The sequence below is a fragment of the Xyrauchen texanus genome, chromosome 45, assembly GCF_025860055.1.
Source record: "Xyrauchen texanus isolate HMW12.3.18 chromosome 45, RBS_HiC_50CHRs, whole genome shotgun sequence".
Classification (NCBI taxonomy): domain Eukaryota; kingdom Metazoa; phylum Chordata; class Actinopteri; order Cypriniformes; family Catostomidae; genus Xyrauchen; species Xyrauchen texanus.
In genome coordinates this window covers 1,385,149-1,411,758 of record NC_068320.1, presented here as the reverse complement: position 1 = coordinate 1,411,758, position 26,610 = coordinate 1,385,149, and the positions used below count along the sequence as shown (strand labels likewise).

Genomic DNA, 26,610 nt, shown 5'->3' with positions numbered 1-26,610 from the left:
CTTTGTGGCAATATGAAAATTATGTTTTCTTTTTAGCGGCCCACTAATAAAACTTTTTTTTTCATAATTGAGAAACACTTGAAGGATACATGTTGTTTTAATTGATTATTTACATTTTTAAAAGGCTAACAGTGTGTTAAATATCATATTACCCATTTTTGCAGTGGTATCGAAATTGGTATTGAGAGCCATACAATTTTACTGGTATTTGTACTGAATACTGAAGTTCTGGTATCTCCTCCGCTTTTTATCAACTAGCTAAATAAGAGAATACCTAAGAGAACTAGGTAATAAAGACTTGAGGACTGTTCTTGTGTCATTAAAAAATGGCTCTGTATAAAGCTTCAACTGTGAGTTATAGTTATCTCTACCAGATATCTATACATCATCATCTATATTACCTTTGTAAAGATGTGTAAAGACATATCCACACTAGTTCGTATTAGTTTGAAAACATTGTCATTTTCCAAAGTATGTGGTAATGAAGAGAGTTTTTGAATCTCTCCATTTTTGGTGGCCGAAAATATATTAGCATGGCCTAAGACAGGGTTTCTCGGTCAAGGCTCATTGTCTTCTGGTTCACGAGAACTTTTCTCTCATGAGTTCAATTTACAGTTAGAAGGATAGAACTGTACATTAGTAATGTTTGGGGCAACAGGGACCTCTATTGTCGAATTGTGTTAATATCTCCAGTTTAAAAAGTCTTTACTAAATTATTTTGTTCCACTATAATTGATGTCAGCTTCACCAAAAATGTTGTCCAACCTTACATTGTTTCTTGTTAATGATCCTGTTTCACTTGTAGATTCAGTACATCACATTAAAGAGGCAAAAAGAGTTGCAAATTCTGTTACGCTGACTTTAAGCTTTGTGGATCGTTTAATAAAGCTCATCTCTTCTTGTAAATATGAGTTCTTGAGGACATTTTGACAGAAACATTACTTGATGTATCTTGCCTTGTGATGAAGTGTGTGGTGTCACCAGGTCTTCCTGTGTGTATTTTAGATCGATGTTCTGCAGGCAGAGGTGTCTGCTCTGAAGACACTAGTTCTGTCCACATCACCCACCTCACCCTGTAAAGAGATGCCACCCGGACACAAAGCCCCATTTAGGAAAGGCCATGCTCGCAACAAGAGCACCAGCAGTGCCATGCTGGGCAGCCAGGAGATTGCAGTGACCCAACACATTATACGTGAATCCAAAGAGGTTTGGACCTATACATGTCGCTTTTATTAAAAAAATCCCTTTGTTCATTCAGCCCTCTGAAGCAAACTTTATGATTTTCATCTCACTTTCAGTGCTTTATAAGTGCTAAATATGCTTCTCATGTGTACGCGGATGTGTGTGGGTTGATTGAAGACTAGTTTTGCATGTGTGTTGCGCAATCCACCGGGAATCACTCGCACAATTGAAGAGCTCTGCTCTATCCTACCAAGCTTTTCTCAATATGTGAGTTCCGGTGACAGGGTAGTGCTGTGGGGATCACATGCACGATTAAACTGGGCTTCCATCGATATTGTGGCGCACACCACAAAACTTATGCGACTCATTTCAATTCTACATGAGAATGTAGTTCTTGGAGCATTTCAACCATGTCAAACGACTACAGCGCTGGCATTCTTAAAAGCACTGATGAGGGAAAGAGAAAACATTCTGCCCTGCACCAGCATTAATTACAAGACTTTTCACATCTACACATCAACACCCCTACTAACATTTATCACGGTAAACTGTAACAGAAATGTTCAATACAACTGTGACAGTTATGATAAAAAGTTCTGTTTTTAAATGCGTTTAGGATATTATATTTTCAACAATTTATGTTTAAGAGACTAACTACATACTGTATCTAACCACAGTAATGAAGAGCCATCTATGTTCTTTCCTGTGATTATGGCATTACAAATGCAACTGTTAAACAATGAATAACTATGGTAAACATAAGGGCAAGTACAATGTAGAATAAACGTCTGGACCTTTATAAATGATGAAAAAAGTAATGTGTAATATTTGAATACTTTTCCTTTTCTGATGATGTTTAATATTTGGAAATATACTGGTCTGCCTTCAGATAATCCTAGAATTAGGATTATCTGACTTGATCTTGACTTGACTTGACTTGAATCAAAATGGGGCCCACTTTATATTAGGTGCTTTTAACTAATACAGTCAGGTCCATAAATATTGGGACATCGACACAATTCTAATGTTTTTGTTCTATACACCACCACAATGGATCTGAAATGAAATGAATGCTTTAACTGCAGATTTCAGCTTTAATTTGAGGGTATTTACATCCAAATCAGGTGAACGGTGTAGGAATTACAACAGTTTGTTGTGGGAGGCACATATACAAACTGTTGTAATTCCTACACCGTTCACCTGATTTGGATGTAAATACCCTCAAATTAAAGCTGAAAATCTGCAGTTAAAGCACATCTTGTTCCTTTCATTTCAAATCCATTGTGGTGGTGTATAGAACCAAAAAGATTAGAATTGTGTCCATGTCCCAATATTTATGGACCTGACTGTATGTACTTAAAGACTCCTATACTTCTTATGTATAAATTTGTTGTTGCTTCTACTTACATTTAAAGTACCTGGATTTAATACATTTTCTAGTTACACTGTTAACCTTACCCTTAATCCTAACCCTATAGTGTGCCTCAGTAAATGTGTATGTGTGTTTATCAGGTGGACATACTGCTCTTCACTGAGTTTAAAGCTTGGAAAGAAGAACCGAGTCTAGAGAAGAGCTGCTTGTTCCTGGAGCGCATCTATAGAGAGGATATTTATCCCTGTCTGACATTCTCTAAGAGCGAGGTATCATTCTGTGTTTTTATTTGGGTATTTGGACTATAGTCAACTCTTTCTACTGATTTTGGCCATAAGTTTCGAGGAACTATTTAACAGAAATTGATCTAAAAAATACAGCTAGGGGTAATATACCAGCTGAAATCAAATAAAAGTATTATTGAGTGACATCATCACAGCACAATGTGTGCATACAGCTCACTGTAGAATATGAATATTAATTAATTATTTCATTATATAAACAATTTTTTGTTACATTACAGTTTTCATATTCATCTAGATGGCTTCAAAAACTTCAGGAATATGTTGATTCTGCAGTATTTCACCCCTCCATAAACCACAACATCACGCAACTCAGGGATTATTTTTGTTCTGGATTTCAGTGAATTAGAGCAGTGTTTACCAACCTTGTACACAAGTAATCCCTGTTTTAAATGTGATAGACATCAAGGACCCCCTACAAAAGCAATATACAGGTGAAACTCGAAAAATTAGAATAACGTGCAAAAGTTCATTAATTTCAGTAATTCAACTTAAAAGGTGAAACTAATATATTATATAGACTCATTACAAGCAAAGTAAGATATTTCAAGCCTTTATTTGATATCATTTTGATGATTATGGCTTACAGCTTATGAAAACCCCAAATTCAGAATCTCAGAAAATTAGAATATTGTGAAAAGGTTCAGTATTGTAGGCTCAAAGTGTCACACTCTAATCAGCTAAACACCTGCAAAGGGTTCCTGAGCCTTTAAATGGTCTCTCAGTCTGGTTCAGTTGAATTCACAATCATGGGGAAGACTGCTGACCTGACAGTTGTGCAGAAAACCATCATTGACACCCTCCACAAGGAGGGAAAGCCTCAAAAGGTAATTGCAAAAGAAGTTGGATGTTCTCAAAGTGCTGTATCAAAGCACATTAATAGAAAGTTAAGTGGAAGGGAAAAGTGTGGAAGAAAAAGGTGCACAAGCAGCAGGGATGACCGTAGCCTGGAGAGGACTGTCAGGAAAAGGCCATTCAGATGTGTGGGGGAGCTTCACAAGGAGTGGACTGAGGCTGGAGTTACTGCATCAAGAGCCACCACACACAGACGGGTCCTGGACATGGGCTTCAAATGTCAAACGTCTTACCTGGGCTAAAGAAAAAAGAACTGGTCTGTTGCTCAGTGGTCCAAAGTCCTCTTTTCTGATGAGAGCAAATTTTGCATCTCATTTGGAAACCAAGGTCCCAGAGTCTGGAGGAAGAATGGAGAGGCACACAATCCAAGATGCTTGAAGTCCAGTGTGAAGTTTCCACAGTCTGTGTTGGTTTGGGGAGCCATGTCATCGGCTGGTGTTGGTCCACTGTGCTTTATTAAGTCCAGAGTCAACGCAGCCGTCTACCGGGACATTTTAGAGCACTTCATGCTTCCTTCAGCAGACAAGTTTTATGGAGATGCTGACTTCATTTTCCAGCAGGACTTGGCACCTGCCCACACTGCCAAAAGTACCAAAACCTGGTTCAACGACCATGGTATTACTGTGCTTGATTGGCCAGCAAACTCGCCTGACCTGAACCCCATAGAGAAACTATGGGGCATTGCCAAGAGAAAGATGAGAGACATGAGACCAAACAATGCAGAAGAGCTGAAGGCCGCTATTGAAGCATCTTGGTCTTCCATAACACCTCAGCAGTGCCACAGGCTGATAGCATCCATGCCACGCTGCATTGAGGCAGTAATTAATGCAAAAGGGGCCCAAACCAAGTACTGAGTACATATGCATGATTATACTTTTCAGAGGGCCGACATTTCTGTATTTAAAATCCTTTTTTTTTATTGATTTCACGTAATATTCTAATTTTCTGAGATTCTGAATTTGGGGTTTTCATAAGCTGTAAGCCATAATCATCAAAATTATATCAAATAAAGGCTTGAAATATCTTACTTTGCTTGTAATGAGTCTATATAATATATTAGTTTCACCTTTTAAGTTGAATTACTGAAATTAATTAACTTTTGCACAATATTCGAATTTTTCGAGTTTCACCTGTAATAAAGCAGCGATGCTAGGCCCAAGCACCATGGGTCCATTTCACCCAGTGGCGTTTGAAAACAATGTAAGGTGAACACATGCTTTTGACATCTGAAAATATTTTAAACAATTTTGAAGCAATTTGGGTAAATATAAGAGGACTATTTTAAAGGCTTATAGAAGTGGCACTATGACTGTGACCCATAATAGCTGCATCCATGTGATCAGCCCCATTACCAAGCATACAGCTGGACTTTCATAAAAATCGCACAATGCACACAGAAGATATAAGGCACTTCCTGTTTACCATTTTTTGCCATAAATGTATTGATCGCCATGGCGACAAAGTTGAAAATATAAAAATGTTTTGGCATGATGTTGCACAAATTTGGTGCCAGTCACATGAATCCCCTAGGAGAAGTATTTAAAAGTATAGAGCCTGCGATTTTCAGAAAATCCAAAATGGCCTACTTCCTGTTGGGTGGACCTATGGACTGTGAGTATGAAAGTTTTTCGGCTTGATGAGAATTATATATGTACTAATTTTGGTGACTGTTGGTGAAAATGGGTGTGCTACAAATCCCTCCTTACATGCCCATTTTCAAGGGGGTGCTACAGAGCCCCCTCTGCACTCCCCCCTCCCCTTGTAACTTTGCCCATCCCTAATAATAATAGTAATAGTAGTAGTAATTATAATAATATAAAATTATTATAAGGCTGCCTCTGATCCCTCTGTGGCCACGTCATAAGTTAGGCCCACGCCCATGCCACACCACAAGGTGCACATGGCCCAAGACCCAGACCCCCATCCCCCAGGACATTCCCCAAATGTGACGGCTCTGTGTGTGCAAAATTTTTAATGTATGTTAAGTACCCCAAAAGTACCAAAAACCTTGAAAATAATTATATTGATAATAATAATAAATATATAAATATATCACCCATTAAATGAAATGATTGAACAAATCATCTTCAGACTAATGCAAAATAATGTGCAGATTTGTATTTGATTCCTGTAGAGTTAATGTAAAGTTTGTGTTTGTGTAGTTGGGCTCAGCGATACTGGACGCGGTGGAGCAGAATACACTGAGTGTGGAGCCGGTGGGGTTTCAGACGCTGCCGGTGGTCAAAGCGTCTGCCGTCGAGTGTGGGGGACCCAAGTGAGTATTTACAAATAGATCTCTTTATATTGCATGCATGTGCCACATATGCTGCAGAATAACACTGTTTAAACGTCAGCCTCTATGAACTGAAAAGTGCTTTCAAATATAACTTATACTTAGATTCATATTTGTATTTTTGACCTGCTCCAGAAACACATTTTGTGTTTTATTCACCAAAGTACAAAGGAAAACGTTCAAATGATGTATATGAAAATCCGATTCGCATCGCCGTTCTAATCACCCTGTCGGGTTTATTTAGCAAACACAACCGGTTGGCAGTACATCATCCCTTAGATATAGTGTATCTATTTGTGAGATTGACAGACCAGAAATGCCCTGTTTCTCTGTAATGCAGCTTCACAGCTTTCACTCATTTAAATACTTTTTCGAAAGCTTGTGTTTGTTCACGTGTGCACTGCCTCTGTTTGTCAGCATTTCTTTCTTTGCACTCTTTTGTTTTGTTCTCTTGCTATAGCAGAATGGCACAAACAGTCGTGTAAGTGGATAATCGTGATCATATCAAACCGTTAAATGTCCTGCTGTCCGTATGTCCCTCACAGCCAGTTGTGTCTTTAGATGTACACGTAAAAGAATTGTCTGTTAGTTTTCAATTTTCAGAGAGCTATAAAAACGTCCTTTTCTTCAAGCTTTCATTTGTTTTTTGGCTGTGCAGGAAGTGTGCCCTCTGCGGTCAAACCAAAACCTGCAAGCACAGAATCAAGTTTGGTGATTCAAGCAATTATTATTACGTGTCTCCGTTCTGCCGCTATCGGGTGAGTATTTTAATCATTGTTAATGGCTTGTTTCAGCTACAGTAATTCTTGATATCTTCTAATAGTTAGCACAACATACTTTATGAAGTATTGGACAGTGTAATGATAAATGTGCAGTGATGTTTAAGATATGACTGATATCATCACACTCTATATGAGCAAAACTATCTAAACACAGACTCATGAGTTAACAACACAAGTTATGATGCGTTATTGACATGGACTCAAAATCGAAGATATATTTGTATGTACTGTATGTGTATACGATGGGTTAACATATGCATTCACTTATATATTTCTTTATTTTTTGCTGAATGATGTAATAGTGGTGGGAGAAAATGAATGCCAAACACACACACACAAAGAGAAAAATAAAGAAGTGTATCTACAGTATTGAAAAGAATGTAAACTGATTGTACAATGTAATGAGAAATGTATTGAATGGATAAACACAAAACGTTACAAATAAATAGCAGATTTTTAGGATCAGTAGGTGGCACTAATTCACAAAATATTTCTTATATTTTAATAAATCTTCTTACTAGGGTTGCAACGGTACGAGATTACACAATTATTCATATCAGTTACAATTGTAACAGTGTTAGCTGTTACATTGGTGTTTATTTTCATACTTGCCACTAGGGGGCGCATGAGCGTCAGAACCTCTGGTATTTAAAACGGGTAGAAGAAGGAGAAGGGGTCAGTTTGTTTGGAAGAGGGAAGCATGGGGTTATCCTAGCACCTCCAGCAACACTTATTGGAGTCCTGGTTGAGAAACTGTGTTTCCAGATCAATCTATGGACTCTTTAAATGTTACTTTCTATTTTTGGGGTTTGGATCCAGATGAGTTGCTAAGGCTGTAATGATATGGTTAAAGTGATTTCTACCCGATGGATTGTTCTCACTACATTATCTTGTGGGTTATCAAATATCCTAACTACAAGAATGTGATTCTGTGGGCTGTTTTGTCTTTCTTGGAGATGTGGAAGAGCACTTGAAGGACTATTGGGACTTGAGCATCATCACTAAACTACAACCTTGAACTGATCAGTTTAGATTTTATTTATTATTTAGATTTTATTATTTATTGTCATTCCTTTTCCATTTTTGATTAAGTCTTATTTTACAGAACATCTGTGTGGATACTGCTGTCATTCATTGGACTGATTTCCTTTAAATTTATGTTCATATAAATATATATTGTTTTGTTTATTTCTGCTGGATTTTCTAAATCCTATATAAAGGTTTACAAAGTTAATTCCTGTCTTTATATTTTTGTTGGCTATACACTTGGAAATATTAAGATTTCGCAGCATTAATTTATTAGTTGGTGGGCCCCTCCTAGTATTTCAGATAGCTGCATGCCACTAAAGTGGACATGGTTATACAATGACCCTTAAAGGAGTGGAAACAGAAGGGTTTTTTGTGTTTTTGGTTGAACAAACGCTTTATTATTATTGAAACTTGAAACCATTTTTTTAAATTGAAGTATGTGTAAAAAAAAAAGTCTCCCTTTTGAAAATAAATAGAATAAATAAGAAAGCAGAATTATAATAATAAACATGTAACTATAACATGTTATATACTAAAGCATGTTAGTTTACATGTTAAATGAACTACTAAATGAAAAATAACATCAGCTGTGTGAGCTTCTGAAGTAATGTCCTATGATTATTAATAATGAATATATACTGTAGGTGCGTGACTGTGAGGCCAGACTGCTCCTGTCTGTACCTTTACCTCAGTGTTCTCAACTGGTTTTGCTTCAGGACAGATTTTACATTCTAAATCAAGTGTCGACCTGTCATAGATTAAACATAACCTGTATTTAATGTATCCTGGGTCACATTTCCTTTTATGTTGTATAGTTTTGTTCATGGTTTTCCAGTACAAGGACATGCATCAAGTGACATTATTTTTGTTGTCAATTACATCATCTACAGGAAGTTTCTCTCCCCTTTTAAAAATTGAAGAGCATATTTACTTACATGAGACCATTATTATCCCGTTTGTTTCCTAATTTCAAACAGAACATTCATATTTCACAGGAGGAAAGACTCCTCATGACCATGGTTAGGTGAGTGTAGCTAGTCTTAAATAATAGTAATGATAGTAACAGTTACTTTTACTCATGTAAAATCTTGAAACAATTTTGTATAGTTGATGGTGTATAATAATATATATTTTTTTAATTTAGCACATAACACAGTAATGCTCTTTTCCTCCTCAGTGCTGTTTGGCATGTCAGGACATAAATAGTCTATCTCTTGAGCGACCACCGAAATATCTTCAATGGGAGAACCATGGCATTGTTATTTCCCTGCTGTCCGCGACCCAGTCCGAATAGACCAGTTGAGAAACACTGCTTTAACTCACACTCACACTCATGTCAGACCCCCTCACCTCGCTTCTCTCAGACATTTTCTCCGCTGCATGTGTGTGTGTGTGTGTAGCGCAAGTTGACGAGTCTGAGAGACAGTCGAGGAGGTAGGGAGATGCGTACACGCATGTGAGATTCTCCGTCCGGTTGCATTTTTTTTCTCAATACTGTAGATAAGCAAATGTACATTGTATGATAACCGTAAATTTTCATACCGTGAAACCGGTATACCGCTGCAAACCTACTTCTAACCATACAGGTATATTGGCTTCCGTAGACTCCCAGTCAGAAAAAGAATACAGAGAACACAAACATTATTACATTTAAAATTAAATGTAATATACAGAGCTTCCTGTCAAGAGCCTAGGACGGTGGTATAACGCAAGTCTCAAAGATGCAGAGCAGTGTGATCAACTGAGGGAACCATCAAAGGCCTTGTCAGTATTGATAAGACTTCACTTCCGGGCAAGCTGAAGCTGTGGGGTCTGCAGTTTGGGTTGCTCCCTCGCCTAATGTGGCCTTTAACGGTGTATGAGTTTCCCATTTCCAAAGTTGAGAAGCTGGAGAGGACAGTCAGTGTATACGTCAAGAAGTGGATGGGACTCCCGCGCTGCCTCAGTAACATCGGGTTGTACGGACATGGTGCACTGGAATTCTCTAGCCTCACCGAAAAAATTAATGCACCAAAGTGAGGCTGAGCATGACCCTGGCAGAGTCTCAAGATGCAGCCATACGAACAGCTCCTCCCAGACTGGCAACTGGGAGGAAGTGGACCCCAGCTGATTCTGTAAAGCAAGCACAATCCGCACTCAGACATGGAGACATAGTAGGACAGGTGCAACAAGGAAGAGGTGGGCTTGGACTAGGGACAAGTTCACCTGCATGGCACAAGGCAACACCTGCAGAGAGGAGAGAGATGGTAGTTTCGGAGGTCCAGCACCAACAGGAAGCAGAGAGATGTGCAAAGGCAGTGTCACAAGCCAAGCAGGGCCAGTGGACTAACTGGGAAAACCTGGAGCACCATAAGCTCACTTGGAAAGATCTGTGGGAGATGGAAGGAAGCCAAATCAGCTTCATCATCAGGGCCACCTATGATGTTCTTCCGACATTCAAGAATCTTAACCAGTGGCTTGGAGATGATCCAGCATGCCCTCTCTGCCAAACCCCAACAACTCTCAGGCACATCCTCACTGGCTGCAAAATCAGTCTGTCCCAAGGCCGTTATACCTGGAGGCATAACCAAGTCCTACGCCAACTGGCATTAATTCTGGAAGGAAGGCGATCTTCCATTAATGCCCTCCCTCACCCAACATCTGGACACTCATCCACTATTCTCTTTGTGAGAGCAGGGCAGGGCCCAGTGAAACCAGCTGCAAAAGTGGATAGCACCCTCTTGGACGTTGCACGGGACTAGAAAATGCAAGTGGATCTAGATCAGCAACTCAAGTTTCCACCTGAGATTTTAAACACCAAGCTCAGGCCAGATCTTGTATTGTGGTCAACTTCACAGAAGTCCCTGTTCATCGTGGAACTAACTGTACCATGGGAGGGTGCGGTTGGAGAAGCGTATGAATGGGAAAAGCTGAAGTACACCGATATAGCTCTTGAGGCAAAACAACAAGGCTGGCATACACAGGTACTTCCGGTAGAAGTTGGATGTAGAGGATTTGTGGCCACATCTATAGCCAGGCTCCTGAAGGGGGTTGGAGTTTGGGGACAGGCCAACAGGAAAGCCATCAAATCACTGTCTGAGGCAGCAGAGCGAAGCAGCAGCTGGATCTGGATAAAGAGGAAGGACCCCAACTGGACTGCAAAGAACAATAAAGAGGAGTAAAAGCAGAAGGGGGCTCATCTGGGATGCCAGGTGTTCTGTTGAGCCCTCTGGAGGTGTCGTGGGCCTATCAACAAAACACCGGTGAAGGAGGGTGCCCACCTGAAGACCCTGATGACGTTTTTACCCCTCTCCCCATTTAAAACAAGGAAGTGCTGATTATTAGGGATATTAACATCAAGTCCTAGAAGCTGAACTACAGTTGAAGTCAGATGTTGACATGCACTTAGGTTGAAGTCATTCAAACTCATTTTTTATCCACTCCACAGATTTCATACTAGTAAACTATAGTTTGGGCAAGTCGTTTAGGACATCTAGTTTGTGCATGGCACAAGTAATTTTTCCAACAATTGTTTAAAGATCAATTTGTTTCACTTTTAATTGTCTATATGACAATTCCAGTGGGTCAGAAGTTTACATACACTAAGTTAACTGTGCCTTTAAGCAGCTTGGAAAATTCCAGAAAATCATGACAAGCCTTGAGGCAATTAGCCAATTAGCTTCTGATAGGAGGTGTACTGAATTGGAGGTGTACCTGTGGATTTATTTTAAGATCTACCTTCTAACTCAGTGTCACTTGACATCATGTGAAAATCAAAAGAAATCAGCCAAGACCTCAGAAAACATTTGTGGACCACCACAAGTCTGGTTCATTCTTGGGAGCAATTTCCAAACACCTGAAGGTACCACGTTCATCTGTACAAACAATAGTACACAAGTATAAACACCATGTGACCACACAGCCCTCATACCACTCAGGAAGGAGACGCATTCTATCTCCTAGTGATGAACGTAGTTTGCTGCGAAAAATGCAAATCAATCCCAGAACAACAGCAAAGAACCTTGTGAAGATTCTGGAGGAAACAGGTAGACAAGTATCTAGATCTACAGCAAAACGAGTCCTATATGGACATCACCTGAAAGGCTGCTCAGCAAAGAAGAATCCACTGCTTCAAAACTGCCATAAAAAAGTCAGACTAAAGTTTGCAAGTGCACATGGGGGCAAAGATCTTACTTCCTGGAGAAATGTCCTCTGGTCTGATGAAACAGAAATGTAACTGTTTGGCCATAATGACCATCGCTATGTATGGAGGACAAAGGGTGAGGCTTGCAAGCTGAAGAACACCATCCCAACCGTGAAGCATGGGGGTGCAACATCATGTTGTGGGGGGTGCTTTGCTGCAGGAGGGACTGGTGCACTTCACAAAATAGATGACATCATGAGGAAAGTAAATTATGTGGATATATTGAAGACATCAGCCAGGAAGTAAAAGCTTGGTCACAAATGGGTCTTCCAAATGGACCATAGTTGTAGCAAAATGGCTTAAGGACAACAAAGTCAAGGTATTGGAGTAGCATCACAAAGCCCTGATCTCAATCTGATTGAACATTTGAGGGCAGAACTGGAAAGGCGTGTGCGATCAAGGAGGTCTACAAACATGACTCAGTTACACCAGTTCTGTCTGGAGGAATGGGACAAAATTCCAGCAACTTATTGTGAGAAGCTTGTGGAAGAATCCCCAAAATATTTGACCCAAGTTAAACAATTTAAAGGCAATGCTCCCAAATACTAACAAAGTGAATGTAAACTTCTGACCCACTGGGAATGTGATGAAAGAAATAAAAGCTGAAATAAATCATTCTCTCTACTATTATTCAGATATTTCACATTCTTAAAATAAAGTATTGATCCTAACTGACCTAAGACAGGCAATGTTTCTACCATTAAATGTCAGGAATTGTGAAAACTGAGTTTAAATGTATTTGGCTAATGTGTATGTAAACTTCTGACTTGAACTGTATTTTTCTTGCGTGGCACCTGAAATGTTTTTGAATAAAATACTGAGACTAGCATTAAACTCTTTGGACTGAAAATAAAGCAATTAAAGAAATTAATGATCTTGTGTGATTAGATTAATGATTAGAAAAAACTAATCAATTCATAAATGTATTGAAAATGTGAGAATGTTGTTACTGAAATAGAATGTTAAAATTTGTAAACAGAGAGAAACAAAATACCAAAACTTTAAGTAGAACACATGACTGTATTACTATAAATTTCAATTTGACCAACAACAATCTCTCCTCAATATTGATAATATCAGCTCATACTGCCTGACTGAATATCATGAAGAAACATCTATACTCATATTTCACCACGTAATAAAAAGCATAAAGAAAATAAATCTCTATTTAGGACCATTAAGATTGTTTGCATCATTGTCATGACAATTACATTTGAATTGTATTTATTGTAATGCACTCATTACCCTATTAGCTTTTGTTTCAAATATAATATCTTCTTCTTTCTTTTGATTTAAGATGAAATATAAGCCCGACATGTTCATGGGATTCACAAGTCTACCCGTTTCGTTTTTTGAACAGTTTATTATTTTAATTTGATCTTAAATGATTTTATAGCAATGTTCTCATCTGTTGGCATACTGGTGTTTATAGGAATATCCTGCTTGTGTATAAAATACAATTGATTGTCTATAATTATTTACTTCTCTATACACTCTAGATCACATCCGTGTGCAACTTCTTCACGTACATCCGTTACATCTTTCAAGGACTAGTCAAACAGCAAGATGGTAAGATTTAACTCAGTTCTCTTGTACACTCATATCAGTGAAATGTAAAGGACAAAAGTCACATTTAACATTTTTACTTTAGTACAAAAAAACATTGCAATCCTGACCTCAAAGGTGTCAAATGAACTCTTGACTATATTATTACTAGGGCTGTCAATTGATAATTTTTTTTTAATCGAATTACATGGTGTCCCGATTAATTAATCGCGATTAATCGCATATACAAATATCTGTTGAGAAAGCCCCTCATATAACAATAATTCAATATATATATTAATGAAATAATTATACATAGTTCTCTTTGAAATATAAAAAAATTATATAATAAAAGATATTCAGATAATTACAATGCATTACATTCTAGTGGCAGAAGAGTTAATCATTGATAAGACAATATAAAAAGCAGTTTTAGAATACAATGTATTGTTTACTACCATATTATTGATCATAAGTCAATCATTGACATACAGTTCACAGCAATCCATTTCACAAGTGAATTTGTCAATCAGTTGGAGATTTATTATGAGGGCTTGTTTAAGAGCCCGTCAATCTACACCTGTGTCAGACATTTTTTTTTTTTTTTTTAGAAACAAGCCACATAGTACACAATACTACAGATATATTTTACAATAATGCCAAGACATTATATTCATTACATAGTGCAATGGTTTTCAATGCTTTGGAGTTGTTGGAGGTACAAAGAGTATTTAAATAATATGTCAAGTCTTTACAAAAAAAAGTGCAAATAGGGGCTTTATAGACATACATTTACACTTATGTATAAAAAAAAAACTTGGCAAGCAAAATAAACAGATTCATCAGAAAATATTAACTTAAGTTATCAAAACTGTGAAAACCAAATAAAACGTCTTTATTAAGCAAAGAATAACTAGTTAAAATAGAGGTACGTACAAACAAACAAACTTTTCATCTACAGCATTACAGAAGGTGCAAAGTGGATCTTTTTCAGGGAGCATGTTTCTTAAATAAAGATTGACTGGGTAAAAATGGTGTAACAGTTTAAAGGACATGCTTGTGTTGCGTCTCGGGTGTGTTGCGTCATAAATATTAAATGTTTAGGTCACTGTGTCGAGTTAAATATAGTTAAATACTCAATCTTTAAATGCATCTTGAGATCCTTTAGTTTGCATTTGCGCTCCATCAAGTGTTTTGAACGCAAGAAATTGTTTTCTTCACTGTATAAACTGTGTGTTGCTCACACAGCTGAAATTTCAATTACTGCCCTCTGGAGTAAACAGGTGGTACTACAAGCTTGCATTTCTCAGTTAAGCATTGTGATTAAATGCGTTAATTTTTTTAACGTGTTATTTTTTGTCAAATTAATCGCACGTTATTAACGAGTTAAATCGACAGCCTTAATTATTACATACAGTATTGCTATTTAAGATTATATGCCATGAAATGGGCAAACATTAGCAAATCCAAAAATTCACAGTGCTGTGGAGAAAGTAAGTGAACCCTTGCATTTAATGACTTGTTGATCCTCATATGGCATCAATAATCTCAACCAAGCATTTCCAGCAACTGTGGATTAGACTTGCCAACATTCAGAAGGAATTTTGTACCATTCTTCTTGACAGAATGGCTTCAGCTCAGCTATATTCTTTTGTTAAAATCTATTTTTATTGATTCCATTCACAAAATAAATAAGCATAGCAGAAAATATGGAATAAAATGATATACAATAAGCCCTTCCCCCTGAACACTCCCATCCCTCACCCGACACAAACATGCACTCCAGTGGTCATAATTAATTAGAACATAAAAAAACATAAAAGTGTGCTTTCAAAAAACAATAAGAATACATATACACATTTAAAACCACAAATCCCTCTCCACTGCCCCTCTCCAAGAACCCTGCAAAAAGACCAAATATCTACCCCTATATATATCCCAACTTTTTATATATCTCCCCTATATTAATGAAGCTCCGTCCCACAGATTCTGAATTAGCAGGGAGTAGTAAGTACACTGATGCCTCATGACCTTTTCCAAAAGCAGTAATCACCTCTCCCAGAGTATCTGCCACTTTAGGGGGGTGTAAACTACTCCCAAAAATAGTACAGAGCAGGTGGCGCAGCTGTAAATACCCATAAAACTGAGATCTGAAAATCCCAAAATGTTGAACCAAATTTTCAAAAGATCTCAACACCCCACTCACAGAGTGTAATAACCCCCCTCACAATCCACTCTGACCAGCAGAAAGGGGACTTATTCAAATGTAATTTTGGGTTCAGTCATAAGGTCGAGGCAACATTTAAATAAATATACAAATTAAACACTCTAGACACTTGTCCATTCCATTTGCAAATGCGAGATAACTGGGTATAACGTCTCAGATTAGTTTGATAGAAAGGCTTTGCAATGGCGAAATAGGGTCAAGAACTTCCTGTTCAATACAAAACCAGGGGAGGGGCTCTCTCAGGTGGAAGCGACCAATGAACCAAATGTCTGAATGCATAATAATAAAACCAAATCTTGGGTAGGACTAGCCCACCATTGTCAATCTAATTTTGTAATTTGTTGAAATGTAATCTGAGTAATTTACCATACCAAATGAAGGACTTCGCTATACTATCAAATTGCTTGAAATAAGAGAGGAGGACATCTACAGGCAGAGATTGTAGCAGGTAGTTGAATTTTGGAATACAATATATTTTAATAACATTAACCATCACAATCATAGATAAATGTAATGAAGCCCACATCGCTCGAAAACCTTTTTATTAAGGGGTCAAAATGAATTAAATCACACAAATGTTCTGTGAATAAAAAATACCCAAATACTCGATGCCCTGTTTGGGCCAGATCGTTACTGGGCAGTTACGCTGTCAGAGCCAAATCTTCGGATTTAGACCAATTGACTCCTGGTCTATACTGAGAGCAAGGCATAGATCTAACGGGGTCAGAGACGAATAATAAAATATCATCTGCGTAAAGCAAAAGCTTATGCACCACACCTCACGCCACCACCCCTGGAAAATCATCTTCCTTTCTTATCGTGGCCGCTAATGGTTCCAGGGCAAGACAGAACAGTAATGGGGAAAGATGGCAACCCTGCCAGTAAAATAATCTGAAATAAATCCATTTGTTTGCAACTACCGTGTGTCTATAAAGTAACTTAATCCATCCAATAAAAGTATTCCCAAACCTGTATATTTCCAAAATCTTAAAAAATAATCCTATTCTACCATATCAAACACCTTTTCTGCATCAAGTGAGATGGCAGCGACCGGAGTCTGATCATTCGCCACTGACCACATGATATTGATGAAACACTATGTTATCGGAAGAATAAACCCCACCTGATCTATATGTGTAAGGGATGTCATAACTTTACTTAATTAGCCAAATTTTGGACAATAATTTAACATCTAGCTGGATCAAAGAAATTGGACGTTAACTCTTACACACTGATCTGGACTTGTGTCATGGTTGGCAGAAGCTTCCATTCCAATGCCATTGAATTTCTAAATACTTCATCAGTAGATGAAGACATGGCATTATAGAGATCAGGATAGAATTCTTTAAAAGCATTATTAAAATCAGTGGCCAAGGTAAATAATTCACCACCAGCAGATATAATTGAGGGAATGGTAGAAAAAGACTCTTTCTGTTTTATATAACCAGCCAAAAGCTTCCCTGCTTTGTCCCCCGACTCAAAGTATGACTGTCTTGCCCTGAATAGCCAAAAACCCAGCTTCTGCGACAAAATAGTATTATATCTTTATTCCAATGGGGTAAATTCTAATCAGCCAATCATATGGCAGCGTTGTAGTGCATAAAATCATGTGGATACGGGTCAGGAGCTTCAGTCAATGTTCACATCAACTATCAGAATGGAGAAAAATGTCTCAGTGATTTGGAGCGTGGCATGATTGTTGGTGTCAGATGGGCTGGTTTGAGTATTTCTGGGATTTTCACACACAACAGTCTCTAGAATTTACTCAGCATTTCTGTGGATGGAAATGTCTTTTTGATGAGAGAGGTCAACAGAGAATGGCCAGACTGGTTTGAACTGATAAAATCTACAGTAACTCAGATAACCGCTCTGTACAATTGTGATGAGAAGAATATCATCTCTGAATGCTAATTCTGGCTTTCATGCTGTAACAATAAAATTTGAAAAATCCTAGGAAGTGAATGATTTTATAGCTGCTGTATACTGGACATCTTATGTAATATATATATATATATATATATATATATATATATATATATATATTTATACACATTTAAGTCTTTTTGGGGCATTTACTGTTTGATTTGCTCAAATATATTACAGTGTCAATGGCCATCTCAAACCTCACAAAATGTAAATTACAATACATGAGGGTATTATTTATATTTTGTAAGATACAGTCATGGGAGGGGATATTTTGAAGTAATAATCACATAAATGTTTGTTCTTGTTGATGTTTCCTCAATAACACGTGTGAAATGTTGTGTTTTCATAAGCAGAGCACATGTTCTGGGAGGTCATGCAGCTACGGAAGGAGATGTCAAATGCCAAGCTGGGTTACTACAAAGATGAACTGTGAACCAATCCCTCAGGGTCATGGGAGTGTCATCTAACTATAACCAACTGGTACTTGAAATGGAGTTCACCAGTCCTGTTAAAGTGGCTTCATATGGACCACCACACCTGAACTCCACCATTACATCATTTGTATTGTAGCAGATGACATATATGAAACATGGAGCAGTGACACGAAAACATAAGTGGTACCTGAAAATTGTTTTTTCTGTAGAATCTGAATTTCATTCAACCAATGAAAGTTGTAAACACACTAATAAAGCTGTCTCAAAGTCTCTGACAATGAAATGTTAAATGCTAGCTAGTTGTGTGTTGTGTTGTTTTTGTGTATCGGGAATGTTCTGTGTATGTATGTGTGCAAAAATGTATTTCCTCAGAAATCCCCAAATGCATTTCGCTTCTTCATTTTGATTTGAGTGCCTTTCTGAAATAAAGTTTGACACATCTAGATGAGAAAACAATGCTGCTGTTTGTCCTGGTGAACTTTTAACCTTTGACCCTCAGTGCTGCAGTGTTTGATTTCTCTGTGCTATACAGTCTGAGGCCACATTGGATATCTGGGATTCAAAATCTAAACCGTAATCTAAAATTTAGACATGGAAATAAGCAAAGTTTAGAATTTTGAAAATTTTTTGACAAGCGAGGAGCAGGAGAATATTTTCTCTCACAAATACTTGCATTTATTTATTATATAATACAAGCATCAGATTTGACCATTTTAACCACATTTGTTTCCCCTTCTGTCACTCACTTGACGTTGTGTCGATTGTAGTGACACAAGGGGCTTCTTTCGGGAGCCTCGGACACCTCTGAATATGAAAAAGGCCATTGCCAATTTGGCGAACAGAATTCGCATGTCCCGCCCTCGGACATACGGGTATAAAAGTCTGGGATCGTGCATCTGTTCAGTCAAATTCTTTCTTCGGAGCCAAGCGGTTGTGTGTTTAGCGAGCTGAAAATCTCACTATTCCACTCACCTCTAAGAGAGCTTTGCTGTTGGATCGAAGGCGCATTGCCAGCAGCTTTCTCCCTCCTCTGCACGCCAGTGCAGTCGACACCCCTGGGCGCTTCGACAGCTTCCTAAAAGAGCAACAACTCACATTGTGTCGAATGCATTGTGTCGAGCAGTATTTTCTTTAAAAGAGTTAACGCATTGTGTCTGTCAAGATGCCCTTCCGCCTTTGCGTTGTTCCTGGATGCGGCAGATATCTCACCGCTTCTGATGGTCATAGGTGCTGCCTTGTGTGTCTGGGTTGCGATCACACTGAGGCAGCGTTTATGGATGGCTCATGTACTCATTGCGAGAACTTGACCATGGCATTGCGGTCGCAGCTTTCCTTTCTCAAGGGGAACGCAACTCAAGCCACCCACCGCTTTGCTCCTTCTTCCCACAGGATTGAGGATGACCCGGCTGGCGATGGAGGCGATTATGGGGGTTCAACGGGTGCAGTTTCGCCAGGTAAATCCCCATGAACCACCCCCCCCAGAAGGCTCGATTGCTTCCGTCCGGGCTTGCCTCATGGCCAGTCTGATGTCTCCGTTGGCACCATGGAGCAGGATGATGATGTTGCTGCTGCATCGGAGAGCATCGCAGCATCTGACGTGGAGGATTCAGCTGGGCTGCTGCCTTCGGGTTTGCCCGCCTAGTTCAAGGCTGACATCCAGATGTCTGATACGCTTGCCCGGGAACCCTCCGTCCACTCCTCAACCCTCACAGCTAGACGATTGGTTCCTTGGGTCAAGGCGCCGCTTTGCCTCCTAACGCAACACTACTTGCTCCCCGCCGCTGCGAAGCCCCACCGGGTATGTAAAAAAACGATAGTCGCCTTAGTGCCCCTCACACAGATCTTGGATGTGTAGCTTACGCTTTCCAACCTGTTGCGCTGGCTGGCCAGGACCATCTGACACGGCTAAGTGATTCAGTTTGCCAGGCGTACGCCCCGTTTCAGCAGCATCCGCCCTACTTTGGTGCACGATGAAAGGGCCAGCGCCTTGCGTGCAGAAATCGCTACCCTTTTGCAAAAGGATGCAATAGAGCCTGTCCCTCCAGCCAAGATGGAGAAGGGTTTATACAGCCCTTACGTCATTGTACCCAAAAAGGAGGTTGGTTGAGACCAATTTTGGACCTGCGGGTTCTCAACCAGGCTCTGCACAAACTCCCATTCAAGATGCTCATGCAAAAATGCATTCTAACATGCGTCTGGCATCAAGATTGGTTCGCAGCAGTAGACGCTTACTTTCACATCTCAATTTTACCCAGACACTGACCCTTTCTACGGTTCACGTTCGAGGGCCGGGCGTACCAGTACAAGGTCCTCCCCTTCGGTCTGTCCCTGTCCCCTCGCGTCTTCATGAAGGTCGCAGAGGCCGCCCTTGCCCCGCTAAGGGAAGTGGGCATCTGCATACTCAACTATCTCGACGACTGGCTGATCTTAGCTCACTCTCGAGAGCCACTATGCGCTCACAGGGACCAGGTGCTCAGGCACCTCAGCCATCTAGGGCTTCAGGTCAACTGGGAAAACAGCAAGCTCTCCCCGGTTCAGAGCATCTCTTATCTTGGCATGGAGTTAGACTCAGTCTCAATGATAGCACATTGAGGGGTAACCCCCTGTGACGTATTTTCCGCAGTACGGTCCCCCTGTCAGGTGGACCCGCGTCTCCCTTGGCCAGTTCCCTCTGCCCCAGTCACCATGTTTGTAGAGCTCCTTCCTCATTAGGCAGGACCTACCACCGTGCCACTTCCATGTGTGGCATAACAGGCCTACGTGACGTATTTGCTGAATTTTCATCTCCCCAGCCTGGGCAGGACGTGGTCTCCGCGGGGTCTTTTCCCCCTGAAAGAATAGGACTGGAAAAGAAAGCCTTCCCCAATGCGTGTTATAGCTAGATGGCCCCAGCCACATCTAACACTCTATGAGGAGAAACATAGAGAGAGAAAAGGGCAGCGGCTGGTGCGGCCTGCTCCCATGCTTGTCACGTCACTTGTTCCCCCCCTTAAGGAAAATCCTTGGACAGATGCCGGGAACCTAATAACAATAATATGACGTCTTAGTGGGGCATTGGGGAAGGTTATGTGCAGTCTGATGCCCATGCTCATTTGGCACACTACAGCTTGCTGCACCAGCATCAGCAGATCACGTAACATGGTTCAGTGTAGGTGGCACTAATGAATAGGGATCCCTTGTGTCACTACAATCGACACAATGTCGAGTGAGTGACAGATGGGGAATGTCTAGCTTACTAGTGTAACCTCCGTTCCCTGATGGAGGGAATGAGACGTTGTATCCCCCTTGCCACAACACTGTACCAAGCCGCTGTAATGGCCGAACCTTATTCTCGACTCCTCAGTGCAGAACCTGACAAAACAGATGCACAATCCCCACCTTTTATACCCGTATGTCCGGGGGCGGGACATGCAAATTCTGTTCGCCAATTTGGCATTGGCCTTTTTCGTATTCAGAGGTGTCCGAGGCTCCTGAAAGAAGCCCCTTGTGTCACTACAATCGACACAACATCTCGTTCCCTCAATCAGGGAATGGGGGTTACACTAGTAACGTTTTTATTTTTTTTCAAACAATTATGAATTAAGACATTGTTATATGTCATAAACTAATAAAATGTTTCTCAGGGTTGCACACACATCATAACAGTTATGACAACCATAAAAACAATATGTCAAAGCCATATAACCATCTTTATTCATGGGCTTTAATTGTGCACTCATTGTGTCTGGTAGTGAAATGTTGCCTCTATTAATGCTGGCCCATGCACAATGCAGATCGAGTAAATAAATTTTTGCTAAACTATTTGTTCCTGTCTTACATAACAGGTGTCCAGGTTATTATTGATCTATTTGCTTAGAAACAGGCAGATAAATGCTTCAGAAGTGTGTGCATTTCTCTAAGATGACCTCATGTAGAACACTAGCTTTATGACTTCCTTCAAGGACAGAAACTGTCATTATACTGTATATCTATATTCACAGGTGTTTGCTGGGCTGTGGCTGGATTTTGTCTCTTGGGTCAGTGTTCAAAGTTCACGTTACACCCGGAAGGCACAGCGACTGCCATTTTCATAGAACAAGAATCTTTTGATATAGATTTTTAATGATTGTTTTATTGTAAGCATATCTAGAGAGCTATACCAGAGAATATATGAAGTAAGTGGAGTTTGAGGAATGTTCTGCACTGGAGTTACAGATGGACTGCACATGAGATCTACACTTTAATGGGTTGAAACCAACAGAACCCACATCTACATTTGGGGGAAAAGGTAGAACTAAAGCTTATATTTGTATAAACTGGAAAAAGAAAGTCATTTTAATCACTTGATAGTTCTGTAATAAATGGCAGATGGTTACTTTTAAGTTGAGTTGAATAATATATTATTGTGTTCATGTTTATTTGATTAGCCAATGGTAGCAGTGAACTGTCTATGATACACTTTCGTTTTGCACATAAATTTAAATGTTTACAGGAATTTAAATAAAAACAAAAATATACTGCCTTACCCTGAAAGCACATGTACATCAAGTCTATTTGATGTGTGTGTTTACATCTGGAAGACGTATTTTTAACGTCGTATGTTGATTTGCAATGTGTCTATTAAACATTAACTCTCAGATGTCAATTAGACATTTATCAGACATCTTCACTCCAACAAAATTTATTTGAGTACTTTGGTCTTGTTTTCCAGTAAAAATATCGAAACATTCTTAAAACATGATTTATTTGACAAGCAAACTGGCATAAGATTTAAAGTTTTGTTTTGAGAGAATTCTAATCACATTTAGTGAGATTTATGCTTAAAACAAGAAAAAAACTGTATGCCAATGGGGTAAGAAAAATCAACTTAATTCAAAGGGAAAACAAGTTTATTTTGCTTACCTCATTGGCCGATTTTTTTTTTTCCTTGTTTCAAGTCTAAAGTTCACTCAATTTTGTCAGATTCATTTTAAAACAATATTTTGTCAGAGTTTGCTTGACAATAAATAAATCGTGTTCTAAGAATGTTTAGATAATTTTACTGGAAAACAAGACAAAAATACTTGTCTTGAAAATCCTTTTTTTTTTTTTGCAATGTTTGAAACGTTTATGATTTTCAATGTTTGTAAAGACGTTTAGCAGAATTTAATGAGATTGTGATGCTTTTCAGATGAATTGCTCTTCAACAGTCATCCACTGAATAGCACATATTCATCTCTCAGATTTGTCTATTTGATTTGTATAATACATTTATTTTGTCTTCATGTTTATTAGCGAATAGTAGTACACTGCAAAACAAAAAAAAGATTAAAGTAAAAATATTTAACCATTCTTTTTCTGATTAACAGTTTTTATTAGTTCATACAATTAACAAAGACAAGCAAAACATATATTCACAGAATCAACATTTAACCCCCACTATTACCCCTCCCAATCCCCAACCCCACCCTCAACAAACATCCCTGTGGTCACACGTGAGTATACAAAAATAAAAAAAGATATATATTTATATTTAATAATCACACACATTTAAAACTATACTTCTTTCTCCACTGCCCCTCCCTGTGAGCCCTTGAAGAAGGCCAAACAGCTGCCCCATTTCCTATCAAATAAATCTATGTTCCCCAGCCTTCTACATTACATTTTCTTGAATGCCACCACCCTCTGCATTTCTGTGCACCACTCATGATATGAGGGCACTCCAGCCGACTTCCATCCCATTAGAACAATCTGTCTGCCGATCATAACACTGGCGAGGACCCAATTTTTTATGTGTTTATCCCCTATATTGATGACCGCCCCATCACCTAAAATACAGAGTCTGGGGCAAAATGAAATTTGAGTGCCCAATACATCACACATATACCCTGAACTTTCAACCAAAGTTCTTGGATCTTAACACACCAAACAAAAACATGGGTTGTGTCTCCATCTTCTGATTGGCATCGCCAGCAGGTGGGTGCGTCTTTGAGACCAAGTCTATACAATCTAGAGGGGGTCCAATAGAATCTATGTAAAATCTTGAACTGCATAAGGAGCACCCTTGCATCTCTAGATGTAGACTAGACGTTTTTTAGAATCCTAGCCCACACTCCCTCCTCCAAAACCAAGTTAAAATCTTTCTCCCATAATCTCTTGAGAGAAGTTAAACCTCCATCCCCCAGACTCTGAATTAACAGGGAGTAATACACTGATGCCTCATGACCTTTTCCAAAAGCAGTAATCACCACTCCCAGAGTATCTGTATAGTTTTATGGGTGTGTGTGCTACTCCCAAAAATAGTACAGAGCAGGTGGCACAGTTGTAAATACCTAAAGAACAGATCTGGGAATCCCAAAATATTGAACCAAATTTTCCAAGGATCTCAACACTTCACTCAAATCTTGGGTAGGCCTAGCCCACCGTTGTCAATCGGCCTGTGTAATTTAATTAAATGTAATCTAGGACGTTTATCATTCCAAGTGAAGGACTTCGCTATACTATCAAATTGCTTGAAATAAGAGAGAGGGAAATCTACAGGCAGATTGTAGCAGGTAGTTCAATTTTGGAATACAATATATTTTAATAACATTAACCTTCCCAATCATAGATACATGTAATGTAACCTGCCCACATTGCTCGAAAACCTTTTTCATTAAAGGGTCAAAATAACTCTAATTAAATCATACATATTTGCTGGGAATAAAATACCTGGCTGGAAAGCCGTTACTGGGCAGAACGCTGTCAGAGCAGGTTATTTCAGAATCAAAATAATGTTTTTGCTCAGTCGTCAGTTTAGGGAGTTCTAATGGTTCCACAATGTTTCTAATATCCTCATCAGTAGATGAAGATGTGGAACTATAGAGATCAAGATAGCCAAAGCTTAAGATTTTGACCAATTAACTCTGTATCCCAAGCACTTAGAAAAGGAATTTAATAAATATGTGGAGGCAAGGCATAGATCTAGTAGGGTCGGAGACGAATAATAAAATATCATCTGCGTAAAGCTTATGTGCCACACATCCCACCACAACCCCTGGAAATTCATCCTCCTTTCTTATTGTGGCTGCTAATGGTTCCAGGGCAAGACAGAACAATAATGGAGAAAGAGGGCAACCCTGCCAGTGCCCCTATCCAGAGTAAAATAATCAGAAATAAATCCTTTAATATGTACAGCCAATACCCTAACTTAATCCATCCAATAAAAGTATTTCCAAAATCTTAAAAAGATAATCCCATTCTACCATATCAAATGCCTTTTCGGCATCAAGTGAGATAGCAGTGACTGGAGTCTGATCATTCGCCACTAACCACATGATATCGATGAGACGCCTAATGTTATCATAAAAATAACCCCCACCTGATCTATATGTAGAAGAGATGTCATAACCTTACTTAATCGGTTAGCGTCTAGCTGGATCAGGGAAATTGGATGGTAACTCTTATACACGCTTGGATCTTTGTCCTTTTTAAGAATCAGACTGATCCGGGCTTGTGTTATGGTTGGCGGAAGCTTTCCATTCTTTAATGATTCTGTATAAACTTCTAACAAAAGTGGAGCCAATTCTGTAGCATAAGATCTAAAAAAATTTGCAGCAAAGCCATCTGGCCCCAGAGCCTTGCCTGTAAGCAAGGCCTTAATTAACTCTCCAAGCTCCTCCAAGATTATCTCAGAATCAACAGAATTGTTTTGCTCAATTGTCAGTTTAGGGAGTTCTAATGGTTCCACAAAGATGTGGCACTATAGAGATCAAGATAGAATTCTTTAAAAGCATTACTAATATCAATGTCACAGGTAAATATTTCACCACCAGCAGATTTCACTGAGGGAATGGTAGAAAAAGACTCTCTCTGTTTTATATATCTAGCCAGAAGTTTTCCTGCGTGTCCCCTGACTCAAAGTATCACTGTTTTGCCCTGAATAGTCAAAGCTCCACCTTCCGTGGAAAAATAGTATTATATCTGTATTTCAATCGGGTCAATTCTCTGAAGCCATAATATGACATTCTGCACTTCAGCTCTGCTTTGGGACTTTTAATATTCCCTTCCAACTCCACGAGTTCTCATGCTTTGTATTTTTTGATGAATGAGGCATACTGTATGATCCGACCCCTAAGAACCGCCTTAAATGCCTCCCAAGCCACGCCCACAGAGGACACTGAGGACCAGTTGGTCTCCATATAAACATTGATTTCAACCTTTAACATTTGTTGGAATTCAGGGTTTTACAAAAGGGGTATATTAAAGCGCACATTAATGTAAAAAGTACATAAAAAATGTTTTTGTGGCAACACCTCTAAACACACTAAAATGTTTCCAATTGAGCAATCAACAATAGATGAAATGAGGGACTTAGATATAAAAAATCTATTTGAGAGTAAATCTTATGGACTGATGGAAAAAAAAGTATAGTCCCTCCCAGATGGGTACAAAAGTCCAACCAAGATGTTTACACATCCTGTGAAGCGTCACTGTTACTCTAGGGGGCTTGCACACTTTTGCTTCAACTATGATCAAGGACT

The 26,610-nt window shown here is 39.1% G+C and overlaps 2 protein-coding genes across 4 annotated transcripts in view; both read left to right on the top strand.

Moving 5' to 3' along the window:
* The window catches only part of rab3ip (RAB3A interacting protein (rabin3)), a 40,562-nt gene extending 21,869 nt beyond the window's left edge, over window positions 1–18,693 (top strand). For 2 of the 3 annotated variants that reach the window (XM_052118252.1, XM_052118250.1), the window contains 6 exons: window positions 1,006–1,206; window positions 2,695–2,823; window positions 5,874–5,986; window positions 6,663–6,762; window positions 13,498–13,567; window positions 18,047–18,693. In XM_052118252.1, coding sequence (XP_051974212.1) covers window positions 1,006–1,206; window positions 2,695–2,823; window positions 5,874–5,986; window positions 6,663–6,762; window positions 13,498–13,567; window positions 18,047–18,129 — 696 coding nt within the window. In that variant the 3' untranslated portion in view covers window positions 18,130–18,693. The remainder of the gene's footprint in view (window positions 1–1,005; window positions 1,207–2,694; window positions 2,824–5,873; window positions 5,987–6,662; window positions 6,763–13,497; window positions 13,568–18,046) is intronic. The other variant, XM_052118251.1, reaches the window with a different exon arrangement.
* A 3,495-nt stretch (window positions 18,694–22,188) lies between these two features.
* The window catches only part of LOC127637276 (myelin regulatory factor-like protein), a 41,931-nt gene continuing 37,509 nt past the window's right edge, over window positions 22,189–26,610 (top strand). Inside the window, exon 1 of the mRNA XM_052118237.1 lies at window positions 22,189–22,397. The gene's annotated coding sequence lies outside the window, so the exon portion shown is untranslated. The remainder of the gene's footprint in view (window positions 22,398–26,610) is intronic.